General features: G+C 42.0%; 1 protein-coding gene across 21 annotated transcripts in view; it reads left to right on the top strand.

Annotated features, from left to right (window-relative positions):
* TCF4 (transcription factor 4) overlaps nucleotides 1–15,797 on the top strand; it is a 444,763-nt gene that overhangs the window by 304,725 nt on the left and 124,241 nt on the right. For 4 of the 21 annotated variants that reach the window (XM_066617930.1, XM_066617931.1, XM_066617929.1 and 1 more), the window contains exon 1: nucleotides 13,100–13,252. The exons of the other annotated variants lie outside the window; for them this stretch is intronic. In XM_066617930.1, the coding sequence (XP_066474027.1) occupies nucleotides 13,184–13,252 (69 nt within the window). In that variant the 5' untranslated portion in view covers nucleotides 13,100–13,183. Of the gene's footprint in view, nucleotides 1–13,099; nucleotides 13,253–15,797 lie in introns of those variants that run through there. 21 annotated transcript variants of the gene reach the window in all.

Genomic DNA, 15,797 nt, shown 5'->3' with positions numbered 1-15,797 from the left:
GGGCAAAGAGGCAGTTGTAAACCCGGTTCTGTGCCACCCTAGAGCACAGGACCACAACATGCAATTGCCCCCCCCCCAATAGGAGACTTACCAGCTGTACGGAGCCTCGCACGATATCCATGGGCACTCCAAAAGCCTTCTGAGGCTTCCAGAGTGCCTTTAAGCAGTACTTTCAGTTTTCAGGAAACTGGAAGTAATAATAATAATAATAATAATAATAATAATAATAATAATAATAATAATAATACAGGTATTTATATACTGTCTTTCTTGGTCATCAGATTTCTCCTCAGACTTTATTCAAGGCGGTTTACATAGGCAGGCTATTTAAATCCCCGTAGGGATTTTTACAATTGAAAGAACCCTTCTTTCTCTATCTTTCAAGAACCACAACATTTCAGATGTTTCTTTCTTATCTGGTTTCACATTCTGGCCTCCATCCTCCCACGCTCAGAGCAGATGGAATAACTCGGCTCAGCTTATCAGCTGCTTCAAGGTCGCACGGTGCCGGTGGCCTCGAACTGGCGACCTGTGGATGTTATCTTCAGGCAAATGGAGGCTCTACCCTCTAGACCAGTACTGTTTAACAGTGCTCCGGAGGCCACAAATGGCTTTTGGAGCACCCACGGATACAGAGAGGGGCCTCCCCAGTCCTCGGAAGAGCTCCAGAGGGCAGATGAAGGTAGTAGCTGTGGCACAGCAGGGCCAGCCCCACAGGGTTTTTGCCCCCTGACCTCCTATCTTTGCCCCTGCAAAAAGCACTTTTTTCAATGGACACTCATCTTATATTTAGCTTCCTGTTAATATCCTGACTGCATCCCTCTAGCATTCAGGCTGCCTGCCTGCTTGTCACCTTTCTGTTCTACGAGTAGCATCTTTAAAAGCAAGGAACTTGCCTGCTTGCTAAAGAAGAAAATGGAAAATATTTGGTATGGGGGGTGCAGGGGCCATGGAGAACCACAGATAACTGACAGCCCAACACAATTTTGTAATTAAACCATACTTTTAAGAGGATTATGGTAGTGGCCATAATGCTGATTACTGCTACAACTTCCTTGCATGCAGTAAGGCTGCAAAGGTATCATGGAGATGTGTCTGGAGTTGCAAACCAAGTAAGTGAGATACAGGTGGGGCCTTGGTATCCACAGATTTACTTTCCACAGATCTGGCTTATCCGCAGATCTCCTGAGGGAAACTGGGAGTGACTTTTTTGACCTGAAACAGTCATTCTGAAGCCTGCAGAGGCTGCGGGCAGATGCACACAGCCTCTGTGGGTTTCAGAAAGCCCTCCAGAGGCTACCAGAGCACAGCTCCAGTTGCCTTCAGAGGCTTTATGGGGCCAAAACCATGAATTTGCTTATCCGCGGTTCTTGGTATCCAGGGGGCGGGGGCGGGGGGGGAGTCAGAGAATGGATCCTCTGTGAATACCAAGGCCCCACCTGTATAGCTAGTGTGTGACCCTGGATGAGTCCACTCATGCTTCATCTCTTGCTTTTCAGACTTGATAATGTTTCATTACCATCCTTCCTTAGGGAGACTCATTTTACAGGTTAGGAACTGAGTTGAACGAAACAAATTAAAACCTTGTCATCAAAATATAATAGTTTGGGAATGGATTCCCACTGTTTTACCGGCTAAATTCGAATATAAATATTGCTGGTATGATAGACTTGAGTAATATCTGATAATGAGAAGACAGACAGACAGACAGACAGACAGACAGACAGACAGATAGATAGATAGATAGATAGATAGATAGATAGATAGATAGATAGATAGATAGATAGATAGATAGATAGATAGCAGCTGATACTAATTTCTGTTGGATAGTTTCTGTTGGCATTTTGACATCCTTTAGAGGTTGTTCAAATTCAGTGTCCTGCTTTTGCAGTTTGGAGATTTAATGCATCATTTTACTTGGGTGTCAGTTGGACTAGTTGACCTATGATCCATTCCAACTCTGAATGACGGATTGTCAGCAGACTGCTGAACAGATGGACCAAGTTCCATTATAAAGTGAAAGACTTTTTTCACCCTGTTCACCAGTTGGCAGATAACCACAACATAGGTTTATGTTCTATGTCAGCTCACAGTTTAAGGTTCTTACGGTGTTCAGATGTTGGGAAGGGTTCAGGCCCCTGTGTTTCAACTTTCAGCTTTTATGAGCAGAAAAGGAAAAAGGAGAGAGTAGTTAATGAATATTTTAGAAATACAGTTAGTTTAAAATAGATTGACTGTAAATTATATTTTAATGTTGTTTGTGCAGTCATTGGTTTTCATGATAGGTGGCAAGATGACATAAAATAAGAATTAACTGTAGAAAGAAAACAAAAATAAAAATGTACGAAGAAGAGCTTTTGCAAGCACCTATATCTGGGCTTACTCTTACCCCATTGAGTTCTTAGCATCTCTGCCATAAATATCAACAAAGGTGTTCTGCAGGGTCAAGCTTGGGTGATCTTTCTCCTCAAGCTCACTAAAGTCAGACAATCAATTAATTTCTTTAATGCAGGCCTGGATGATTTGTGACCACCCAAGCCAAATGTAACCACCAGACTTGTGCCACTGTCTGCCAGGAACTTGTAACATAGTTTTTGCAGTCCCAAGCAGGCAACAAGAACAGGAGATTTCCTGAGCCCCTTCTAAGCTACCCTGTGCAACTACACTAGGTGAGACACAGGTAAGCTTAGTGCAGGTAAGCCTGCACTAAGGGTATTGAATAGCATCAGACTAAGAATGTAGAGCCCTGGTAGATCAGACTTAAAGTCCAGCATCCTGTTTCCCACAGTGATCAACCAAATGCCTATGAGAAATTCACAAGGAAGTTGCCAGTGCAAAAATCCTTCCCAATGTACCACTATCTGAATGCAAAAAGATATGCAAAAAGCTGTGTTTTACCCAAGTTTTACCCTGGGGGCTGGGGATAAGAATAGGCCTTCAGTTTGGCTGTACTTGTCTTAAGAGGCAACTAAACAGTCACCAGGTAGATGTTAACCTGGGAAGGCAGCTCATCTGAGAGAAGGAAAACTCTGATCCCAAACCTCAACTGCCTTGTGGCTACATTCAGTTAAGGAAAAGGCTTCAGGAGTCAACCTCAAGGCAAAATCCGGAGCCGGAGTCCCTGAGGCAGTTCATGGCTGAACACAGTCACATTCTGGCAAATCCTGCGACGCCACTGGAACCAACCATATTGGCCTCTGCCTTTCCATTGGACCATTTCAGCGACGTGGAGAGGGGGGATTTGCTGCATGGGAAACACTCTATCCTCCATATCTACTTTACCCAGGCTTCATGCACTGGAGAGGACACTCTGTTCCAGAACCACCATTCAGAGCATGATACCATAGTCTTCCGAGACTGAAGGATGCCAAGTAAAACGATGCACAGAATATCAAAACAAAACTGCAAAAGCAGGACACATAATTTCAACAACCTCCAAAGGATGTCAAAATGCCAACAGAAACTAGTATCAGGTGTTTGCTATCTGTCTGTCTGTCTAGCACAAGCTTAAGAAATTAATATTTGTGTTTAAAGTTTATAGAAAGAAATAAAGATATTTGTATTTGAATAAAAAATTTAGACTTTTTTTCTTGATCATCATAAAATAGAACAGGAAACCAGGAGGCAAAAATATCAAAACTTGAAAAAAAATCCATATAGCTATAACTGGAGCCACAGAGCTGTGAACTTTTTCAGCTTTCTATTTGTTTTCTTTTTATCTTCCTTATGAATTAAATTTAAAGTACACCTTCTTTTATTTCTTTGAAGATGACACATTGCACTGATTAAGGTGAATGATAATAGAGCAATGAGTAACTTAAAACATGTAAGGCACATTGTTGCATTAGAAAATGCTGAGCAAAGTAGTTTACAGTGACATGGTATCTCCCACTTTCTGTGTCATGTTGGATAAAAGTTTATATTAACATGAATTTGTCCCTACTTGTTGTGTATAAATATATTAATAGGACTAGAGTGGTTATAAATTGTACCTGATGATTTTTGTTTTGCAATCAGTGACCTAGAAAGCAGTAGGAAATGATGACATGCAAAGCACTGGTTGTCATTGACTTTATGCTTCCAAAACCAGATTCACACAGTAAGACAGACTACTATGCTGTTACTGTAAGTGATGGGCAGCCCCTGCTTTTCTGCTTCTGTAACCATTGTGATGCAAACAGAGCTTTGTGCTACACTACAGTATCAGCCTGTATGCCTTTTACAAAGCAAGCAGAGTGAAACTGGTCAGCAACATCCTGATTTACTCTAAAAGAAGGGGAATGCCCTTGTCACAGCTGTTAGCCTGTATGCAACTGAGCTGGTTTTGGAGCTTTGGAACTCCTCCGAATGCTTTACATAGGATGCTGTCAGCCAGTGGGCAATCCACTTTTCTCCTTTCCCTGCACTGATTCTTGTGTAGCCCCTGATTTCTTCACATGTGCTGAAAGAAGAGTGCCAGGTGGCAGCTGCTGAGGATGAAGTCAGCAGTCAGCACTGAAACAAGTCCATAGTGATGCCATGGTGCTGTCCCTTGAAACGGATCCTGACCTTACAGTTTGCACAGCATCTAGCAGAGAACAGGATGGGGTCTTTAATTCCTTGAAACTATGCAAGCAGTTTAGTGTAACTGGTTGAAGATTGATTTGTCAGGGTAGAAAGCTCAAACCTTTAGGTCACCTTCAGAAGCTCTGGTGCAATTTGTGCTTTTTGCTGTGGTCACCAAACTGTCCATGGAAACGAAGCAGGGCTGCATAGCTGTACTTGCCAAATTGTCCCCCTGAATTGAAGCAATACATTGTTGAGCCACTCTGCCCAGATGAAATGTCTCATAGGATTTTAAGTTGCTAGATATGCACAGGCAACCTGATGGTTGTGCTGTTTCGGAGTAGAAGAACGTTTCAGTGGTCACTATTTCTGTATTTGGAGGATATGGTGGTGTAGCACTGATACATCAATACAAATAAAGAAATGTTGTTTGATGTTTCAGGCAAACATTTTGATCATTCATGGTTGAAGCTGAAGTAGCTGAATTCTGTACATATGCGCTAGTGCCTTTTTGTACTCTGCCCTTGTCAGTAGCCCATGCTTTACTTAATGCTGTCAGAACTTATTTAGGACCAATAGTGTGCCCTGTACAACCCAGAGGTATGAGGCAGCCACTGCCCAGAGGGCTTATCATTGACAATTGATGGACAAAATGGAGAAGTAATGAGGGAAAGGTGAGGCTAAGGTGATTTAGGAAAGACTGTGGTAAAAAAGCAAACTGCATGTTATACATAAATGTATGTATTAACACCTTTTATAAATAGAGAGCCCAGTCTTAGAAGGCTATGATTTTGGATGGAAGACTGGTGGGAGGGGTGCTTAAAATTTCCTCCCACTTGCCAGCAGCTTTGTGTGTGTGTGTGTGTGTGTGTGTGTGTGTGAGAGAGAGAGAGAGAGAGAGAGAGAGAGAGAGAGAGAGAGCCAGCCTTAAAAAAAAAGGCAAGGAATGGTTTATACTCTGTCTCTGCCCTTCTCTAACACATCTTCCAAGGCTGTCATTTTTTAAAAGTCTTGGTCTTTATTGTTTGTGATGCATAGAGTGTCCCAAAAGTGGATCTCAAGAAGGAATTTGAAAGAGGGGAGTGAGGCAGCCTAACCCCTGGAAGGGATGCTTCAAACACAGGGAACAACAAAGGAGATAATGCAGAAATTAATTAGGAAATATAGATTTTTTTTTATTAATTGGGGTGGGGGAGAAAGCAGTGAAGTCTTCATGCTCAATTTAAAACTGAGCAGGTAAAAAGAACCTGTGTGAATGGTGTAATGGTGCCTTTGATATGTACCTGGAAATAGATCTCTGACATGCAGGGGGACCAATTACAGTGGAGGGCAGAGGGCCTATACCTTTAACCATTGTATAGGAATTTTGGCAGGTGCAGCTTTTTAAACCCTTCCGTGTTGAGCAGCACAGAAATTCCCTCTTCTATACATCATTTAAAAGTATAAGCACTCCATCCTCCACTGTATCTGGTCATCCTGGTATTAATCTCTCATACATCAGGCTATTTACTATGCAATCCTACACGAGTCTACTCAGAAAGTAAGACTTACTGAATTCATTGGGACTTACTCACAGGTGAGAGTGTATAGGATTGCAGATTTATGCACTTTGGAACACAGGACATAAGAAGTTGCCTTATCTTGATTCAGCAGCTAATCAAGTAACCAATTTAGCTTAGTATTGTGTACCTTTCCAGACCTACCTGGAGATGCTAAGAATTATACCTGGAATACTCTGTATGTGCTCTACTACTGTACTAAGTTAAGGCCCAATTCCATAAAGGAGAATCATGACCTATGAAATCCCAAGTTGGTAGATTTATTTTGGTCACCCAGCATCATTTTAAAATTGGTGCTCAGTGAAGTACAGTATGAATCAGGTGTATAATGGAGGACTTGAGATGTGAAACCAAAGTAGAAAGCTAGCAAGTTTGCGCAGTTAGATCATCACAGTGGCAAACTCAGCATATTCCTTAGGCACGCACAAAACCTGTGTGTGCCCCCACAGAGTTGTTCACTTTTCCATCATGAGTAGCAGATCCAAGATCTATGTAGTTCAGTATCCTGCTTCCTACAGTGGTCAACCAGCTGTTCTGCAGAGAATACAATATATCTTGCTTTTAGAAACTAGAACTGTAGATCAGAAGTGCATTTGGATGACAAGCACATGAATGCACGTACCCATCCTTAACCGGTTTGCTGGCTAGTTTGCCCAAAGTTTTTTACATTCAGTTCTTGATAACATTTTGCCTGATCAAAAGTAATTTGGATAGAATCAGAAGGGAATTTGTTTAGGACAATTGTCCACTGAGTGGAACTATAGTAGCCATGTCAGAACTCAAGCCTTTCGGGTTATCATGGCATCCTAATGTAGGTGTACGCATATAATCAGTCCTATACTGATTGTATTATGTGTGTAAAGGCACACATTGTCTTTGAAAAGACACACGTATATACTGTCTTATACACATACCTATCTCAAGACATTTTTGTAAAATAGCAGCAGCATTTGATGGTAGCGACTCCTGTTGGGTCAGTTTGATTTGGAATAACTGGGGACTTGGCTTTGTAGCAATCTGTATTAATACCAGCTTTTTGGATCAACAAAATGTAGCTTAACAACTGCCTTTGCCTGGCTCAGTGAAAATCCCTAAAGTAGTTATGTTGTGTCCAGATGCAAATTTGACAGCACTGCATTAGGAGATTAAAACACCAACCCGCATTTATTATTATTTTTTTAAAAGCTGTTTCTTGTCAGATAACTGTGCTTATATTTTTAGCAGTTGACTATTTTTAATCAATAACATCCTATTACCCCAAAGCCTAATTTAGGCTGGGTGAGTGAAGATATGTCTTCTGCTGGGTAGCGCCCTGTACAAGGATTCAGCACTACAAGTTCATTTTGTAGAAGGAAAATAACAGTTCATCAACCTTTTTCTGTACTGTATAGTTCCTGGTGGCTTTTTTATGCATTACAGATTTTAGAGCATGTAGATCTTGACAATTGGATATACTTTACTGCTTGAACAGGTTAGGTGAGCAATCCTCTCCTGGCTGTTCCTTAGCTTTTTATTTTGGGGGAACAACACCTAGTGTCTAGCCCAGGGGTGCTCAGTAGGTGGATCGTGATCTACCGGTAGATTGCGAGGCAAAATGAGTAGATCGCAGAGTGCCGATCCCCCCCCTTCAGGTGCCTCTGGGAGGAAACGCCAGGAGTAAGGCCCATTGTACTCAATGGGGCTTACTCCCAGGTAAGTGTGGCTAGGATTGCAGCCTCACAGCCTAATCCTAGGCATGTCTACTCAGGAGTAAGTCCTGTTATACTCAGTGGGGCTCAAGGTACACCAACATACATTGTACACATAAATGTTATATGTTATGATGGTGCGAACATTGTAAAAAAAATTCTGGTAGATCTCCGGGCCTTGCTGGGTTTCAAAGTAGCTCTCGAGCCAAAAAAGTGTGAGCACCCCTGGTCTAGCCCTTGTGGTTGTGAATAGGAGTATGGAACAGTGGGGCCCTGTTAGACTTCAGTGACCACATAGTTCAGTGTCCCTTTCCAAAGGCTACTATTTCTGGTGGCTACTCACTGTTCTCTGTTACCCATTTGTTTCTAAAGTCTGTGCTTCCTTCGCTCTTGACTTAGACATATTCTCATTTTCATGTGCTTTTATTCATGCTACTTCATGTCACTTTGCCAGCATACACATAAAGAGAAAGACGCAGGTAATAGCTGGGATTTGGGGCAAAGGTATGTCTGTAGTGGAAGACTATGGATTATATCTTAGGGCCTTCTTAAAATCTTTACATTTTGATGCCCAGACCGTTAAGGCCTTTAGTAAGACTAGGGGTCCAATCCTAACCAACTTCCCAGCATGGGTGCAGCCCTGCCAATGATGTGTGTGGTGCATCCTGCAGTGGGGAAGGGGCAGTCATGGAGGTATCTTCAGTGTAACAGAAGGGTCATGGGAGGTCTCCCTTGGTTGGGGGTTCCACAGCTGAGGCACAGACACTGAGAAGGCATGAGAATGGGGGTTCTGTACCATTACAGAAGGAAGATACAAAAGGATCACTTGTTAGAAAGATCCCCTAAATCAAATTCTGCCTGTAGAAAGTTAGTATGTCTATACTAGCTAGTAGCTATATAGCTAGAATTTTTCTCTTCATTGCACTAGCATGCAGTTTGAGATGGGGAGCTTTCCATTTCCAATTTGCCTTCTGAGGTGATCAGTTCCATGCAGGACTGCACCATGAGTAGCTTGGTTGGCAACCTTCAGTCTCGAAAGACTATGGTATAAGCCTACAGCACCCGGTATTCCCAGGTGGTCTCCCATCCAAGTACTAACCAGGCCTGACCCTGCTTAGCTTCCGAGATCAGACGAGATCCAGCATGTGCAGGCTAACAGTTGCTGCTTGGTTTGCCTGAATCTAGAGTGGTGCAGATAGGATGCGGAATGAGGCAACTGAACAACCAGGGTTGAAGTTTTTAAAGCTGTTGATTGAGAAATTGTAAAATAGAGGAAATGTATTCAACCATTTTGACATCCGTTCAAAGAACTCACAAGATTTATATTTGGTTATTTGAGCTTCCCAAGTATAAGTGGTATCTCTCAAGCAACAATCAACTGGTAGGCCTTTACCAATATGATGTTGTATGCAGTACCCAGTTGGCTGGGTCTGGAGAGTAAAGAAAATTGTGGGTTACATAGTAAGGTAAGAGAAACAATTTGCACTCCATCACCAGGTTAAAAGGACCATTTTGTCCACCACCTCCTACTTGATAATTGCATGTTTAGATAGAAGTTCATATGCATAGAGCTCAGTGCATATAGGTGTTATACACATGCGTGTGCTTCTTAATGTTGTGCCATGCAGAGCACACTGATCAGTACTTGAACTCTACCTCTTAAATGCAGGCAGGGCTGATGGATACAGTGCCTCATCACAGGCCGAGGGCACGATCCAGACACATAGATGGGCCTGCACAAGTCCCTTACACTGGCCCAGGAGTGTCGCAAACACGCCATAAAGCATGTTTGCGCTATCAGGAGAGTCAGCTGAGCCGGCGCATAGATGTGCACTGGCTCGCAGAGGCCACATCCAGCCTCCACACAGCTGGACCCAGGTAAGGTTGCACCAGTCAAAGGCAACGGACATGGGGGGGGTGTTTGGGAGAGTGGGGGGAAGGGCAGAATGGGGGCTTTTTGAAGTGGAAAGGGAGGGTCAGTGGGCAAACCGGCCCAGGAGGGGGGTGGGACTGGCCTGGGTGGCACAGGCCGGATACGAACACCCCACCCCCTTCCAGCCAGCCTGCCGTTACACCAGGCTGCTTAGATCTGTGCCAGCAGAATCACTGGGGCAGATCCAAGTAGCCACATTGGAGTGGCTGTCATGCAATATGGGGTAAGGGGAAAGAAATTCCCTGAGTTACATGGCAGCCACCTCCTACCCTGTGCTGGATACAGCACAGGCCAGGCAGCCTGTCTGTTCCAGTGCAGGATAGGCTTGGGCTGCCCATGTCCGAGCAGGTGTATTGAATTTTATGAGCAGAATCATCTGGTTAGCTGTTACAAATATAAAGGAAGCTGCCTTGTGCCAGGTAAGACTATTGATCCACCTAACCCAGGACTATCTGTCTTGATTGATGGCCTCTTTCTAGGGTTTTAGGAGAGCCAGCTCTGATACCCAAGATTCTGTACATGGAACCATAAGGCATTGAACCTGAACCTTAGATATGTAAAGCATGAGCTCAGCTCTTAAGCTGTGGCCTCTTTCTAACCGAGATATCATATAAATGACACCAGAGTGTAATTTTTACTGTGTGTTTCTGGCATAGAAAAGTTAAATTGGAAAAAGGGGGGAGAGGAGATGATGAAGAAGTTGAGAAACTTCATAGTTTGTTTGCTTTGAAAAAAAAAAACAGTATGGTCATCCAACTGGAATTTGAAAGGCCCTACCCCACATTGCCACAAGCAACCAAAATCTCAACTGCAGTCACTTTTGTATCTGAAAGGTCATGATTTCAAGGCTACCCTTCAATGTACTCAGTGTTCATTAATTTATGTTTTCCTGTAGACATCAGAATATGAAATTCCATAATTATCTGGTGCCAGTAATTAAAGCTTATAGTGTTAGTCCGATTTTAGAGGGTTGTTTCAGTGCCTGTGAACTGATTAGAGTGAATTTACAGGCTTAAAAGTCAATCAAATCTAGTTTTGGGGTAAAGTTTTATTAGAATTAAATGTTAATTGCACATTATACTAATCCACAAATTTATGGGATTCCCCCCCCCGATGATTTGAAGGTATACCTTCTTTTTAATAAGACAACAACACTCTTACATTTCTGTAAGAAATTTCTGTACACATTACAAGTGTAAAGTTTAAAAAGGGTGTATAAATGAAGAAGAAATTATAGTGTAGTAGCTTTAATTTTTTTGTTTCATTTTAAACCAGCACCAGTTTTTTCAACCTGTAAATCCAGTATTAAAATAACTCAGCAAGCTTAAATTTATTGATGACTGAAATCATCATTAGTGCCATGAAATACCCTTTCTCCGCCCTTTCCCTTGTAGGTAGTACATTTTGTTGCACGCAGACCTGTCTTACTTGGGTTTTCTGGCCTTATGTATTATACACAGAGGGTGGTTTAAAGGTTACAAATGTGATCCTGTCAGATTGACAACTAACTGTTCTAATGAGGCAAAAATCCTCAAAGCATGAAATTTGAATGAAATGTGTGATTATAATTCAAGAACTGTTTACCCATGTCTCTGGAGACATCCCAAATAAATGCAGAGCAAGGAAGTTAGATAAACCCTCTGCTCCCTCTTCCCTCTCTAAAATATACATATGGACCTCCACTCTATGTGGATGCAATGGAGAGATCGAAAGAAAACTTTACCATTAGCAAAAGACGGCTGCTGTGAACTGACATTGCCATCTCTTACTGTTTATTAATACTGTATGTGTTTTGTTACCACGTTGAGTAGTAAGGAAATAGGTGCTTTGAATTATTAAAGTTGATTCTGGAGAATAGCTGTATGCTCAGATGGCATTTGCCTCAGCATATGCAAATTATTTAGTTTCATTTGGGATCAATTCCCAGGGGCCTTCCTTTCCTGTGATGCTCTGAATTTGGCAAGCTAAAACCAGTCCCAATCTTCTCCCCTCCCCCCCCTTTTTTCTTTTTTAACCACTCTTCCCACTTTTGGCTCCAGTAGTACAGTGTAAAAGAAAATTAAGAGGCAGAGTCCACCCACTAGCGTCGAACTGTGCAGTGCACGCGCTTTATTTTTCCAACACGCAGAAGGAAAAAAGTGAATACTAGAAAGAAGAGTTTAGTGGCGTTTAGACTAGTGAGCTGCACTGAGTTGGGAGAAGAATTTTTTTTTTTTCTTAAAGGACGGATGAGATTTTGAGAAATAGTTTTCACAGTCCTGGACCTTCAAACATTAGCAGTACACCCAATTTCACTAGCGATGTTGTGAATAACATTAGCAACACACCCAATTTCAAATATCACGTCCTGCAGTAAACAGTTTTCGCATTTGGCATTCAGTTGGGGGGGGGGGATCACCCCACACACCCAAACACCTCCTCCAAACACTTGAACTGAAAAAATGAAAAGAGCAAGTGCTCAGTGAGAGTGTCTGTAGTAGCCTGTCGCCTGATTCCCTGGAAGGCAGTGCCAGCAGCCTTTTCCTTGAATTAAGTTCTCCAGCTCCTAACCTATTTCCTGCTTCCCAAAGAAAGCCAGTGACTTGGGGGGGGGGGGGGAGAGGCAAGACTGGAAGCAATGGTTCTCTGTTTCATTCTCAGCCCCCGTTTTGTAGGTTGTTGACCAGGCAGTCAGAAAGCACTCTCCTTTTCAGCGAGGTCAGAGATGGGTGGTTCTCCCCCCCCCAATGTTGTGTGTGTGTGTGTGTGTGTGTGTGATTTTTTTTTTTTGCCTTTTTCCCCCCTCCTCTTTCTCTGAGTCTGAGTTCTCAGGCAGCTGCGTACAATGCTGGGAGCTAGCCAGCAACAGAGACAGATGGTAGAGTTATTAGATGTGCATCATACGATTCCCTTCCTGCCACTCGCTTTTTAATCAAATTAAAACAAAAAAGAAAGAGAGGGAGAGAGAGAGAGGGGGAGTCAATTAACTGCATTTGTATTCTCTTCAATAATGGACCCTATTCCACTTTTACCCTAAGGCAGTTGAGTGGAAATTTTTTTTTGCTGAAGGAAAGGGGTGCCTGGAACTTTTTTTTATTATTATTCCTGTCTTTTTTGGGAAGAATTGGTGAGCATCTCCTAAGAAGCGCCGCGATTCCAGCAACCAGTGCAGTCCAGGGGAGAAAAAGTTGAAGCGGTCTCTTGCATGCGTTAGGAGTTGCAGCTAAATCAGGACTGGGAAGGCTTCCAGCTTTGCTGTGGAAAGTTAACTGTCTGACAGAAGAGTCCTAGCCACCTCCTCCCCCCCAACCACCACCCCTCACGTCAGGAATGGTTTCTCCCTGCTTTGCATATTCACCATGCTTGGCCTGGCCATATGGGAAAATGCGACTGAAGGAATTGTTGTGAAAAAAGGGACAGCGAGTTTGAAATAAAAGTTGTTAGAGTGGGACTGGAGAGGAAAAAAAGAACCCGAGACCATGTATTGCGCATACACCATCCCTGGCATGGGCGGAAACTCTTTGATGTACTACTATAATGGGAAAGCGGTAAGCTGGCTCTGTAATTAAAGGTGTAATTTTGACAAGTTTTATTGTCCTAGGAATGAGACTCGTTCGCTGCACTGATTGCTTTGCAAGTCGTTCTCTGGGTTACTCCAGCCCTCCTGGATCCTTCAGCCACTGAATTCTTGTTCATGTTAGAAAGTATGAAAAGTCTAGATTGGAAAGGCAAAAACAAAGCAGCCAGAGATGAAATGCCTTCTTCTTCATGTGGATTTTGGGGGGGAGTGTTCTGCAGCCGGAAAGTTTTTTTGATGCGGGCAAAGTTGGTCATTTTTCCACCAGCCTCTCTCTCACTGACTTGAATTGTTTATAGGAAGAAGGATGTTAAACCTACTGGACAGAGAGAGAGAGAGAGAGAGAGAGAGCAGTTTTCTGTGCAGATACATTGTTACTGCATTTCTCTTTCGGAGACAGGCTTAGCAGCTTCCCGATTCAGGATCTGTCGTTGAATGGATTTGACTCGCTGATAGAGAAAACTAGATGTAGACCATAAAAAATGAGAAATCCAATTGAAAATAGTCCTAAAATAATGGAAATAAACCCTGAAATCCATTTTTGCAGACAGTATATTTCACTATTTAGAATGTGTGTCCTACATTCAGTCTTTTTTAAAGCATTTATTTTCTTCCATCAGAAACACTTTATTTAAAGGGAAAAAAATGTGTTTGGTATTTTTTGTGCATAACCGCAGCAGAAGGTTTATACTTACCATCTGGAAGGATTTTTTTTTAAAAAAAAATTCTGCCTAGCTCCTGGGAAGTAAAAGATTAAAAAAAAATTTTTTTTAATGGGCTGCTAAGGTAAAGAGATGTGTTGCTGAAAAAACAGGAAAATAATGTTTGGTAGTTCTGTGGAGAGGGCAGGCTATAGCCTGCATTCTCTCAACTTTCCAGCATTTCATCTGATACCAATCAGGGTATAGCAGTTAGGCCAAAAGGGAACTATTACAGCTTTAAGTGAGGCCCTTTTCAGAGGTAGGAGATGAGCACAAAGTAATTCTGTCATACATCTGAGTGCCTGTTATACAAGTATGCACATACAGTATATACAGATTACATTATTTTGTGTGAGAAATCCATCCTCATGAACGAACATCTGTTGGAATAGTTGATTTTTTCCCCCCTATCAGTACGCTCACTAGCAAGAGCTGTGGACTTTGTAAATTCTTTGTTATCTTTTAAAAACACATTTCAGACTAATGTAGTCGGTACAGAAAGACATCAGTTGTTTTTTTAAAGAAGTAAAACAAAACATCAAGATGTTGGAAAACGAAGCACGAGATTTTCGTGAATGACATGAATACATTTACTATCCATGATATTCCTGTGCATGGCATGGGCAGTCAATTTCAGTATCTTGGGGAAAAAGCTCATCAGTGTTCCTAATAGTAGCAGCAAGTGATTTATTTAAAAAAACAAGCACACAAAAACTGTAATTAGAAAACGGTACAGTGTTCAGCAGTTGAATATCACAACTATAATGTCCTGTGTGGAAGATTCTGCACATTTTGTGGGGATATTCTTGGTGGGGTGAGACGGGGGTATCAATGAAATGAAGTTGGTACTTTAAACACAGTGCTGGAATACAGTAGAAACAAAAACTTTCGTTAAAAGAAAATATCCAAACTCAAGTCTCTAATTCAAGTACAGTGCTATTCTGACTATCCAGTTTGTGGCTATATAGAAGTAAATGCTGAACATGACATCATACTACTAGAAAGCCCCCCCCCTCCAGTCCCCCAGTTAATAGATATTTTCAGTTTGGGTTGATTTTTGTGAGGGGAGGGGGAGTCAGGAAGGGAGGATCGTACTCATAAAAATCAAGATCACTGTCAGAGGAAAAGTATTTATAGGAACTGTTAAATGATGTTTATTAAAAACAAATCTGTGGGTGTGCATTCCATAAGAAGAAAGCAGTATACTTCACATTGTAGTGTATGCATGAAGCTGAGCAGGGAGAGGGAATAAACATTGGTTCAGGACATTTAAAAATCTTCACCATGGGATGTCCTTTAATTTAGCTCTGAGAAGAGGCATCAAGCATAGCAGTAAAGTTGTAGGACTTTTGTGGATAAGGCCAGTACCTTGGCATTTGGTGGGAAAAGAGCAAAATTATGTTTGTACCATTTTTTGAGAGGGTCCCCATTGATATGGTCAGTATTGTTCCGGCACAGATTCTACATTGTGCGGCTCTTGATTTAGTGCCAGGCATCTTGCAGAGATTGTGGATGTCCTGCATGAATTGTTTAGAGTGCCTATTGAAAAAGAAAAACAGCAACAATACATTGGATTTCATTTGAGGTGTTGCATATCTCTTTCCGGTTTGTTAGAAGAAAGAACGGGCTGTGATATGTTGCCTTAGTTTTTGTCTTCCAACAAGTCATAGTTTAAAATTCCTCCTCCTCTTCTTCCTTTTTCTCTCCTTGACAAGTCAATTACTTGTTTAAATTCAGTTTGAACTCTCTGAACTGAGAGCAGCCCAGCGGAAGCAGGTCTTCCTTGGGAATAAACAAAAGAAAAAAATGCAAAAT

This window comes from Tiliqua scincoides, chromosome 2 (assembly GCF_035046505.1).
Source record: "Tiliqua scincoides isolate rTilSci1 chromosome 2, rTilSci1.hap2, whole genome shotgun sequence".
Lineage (NCBI taxonomy): Eukaryota > Metazoa > Chordata > Lepidosauria > Squamata > Scincidae > Tiliqua > Tiliqua scincoides.
The sequence above is the reverse complement of the archived record's forward strand: the minus strand, read 5'-3'. Positions and strand labels throughout refer to the sequence as shown.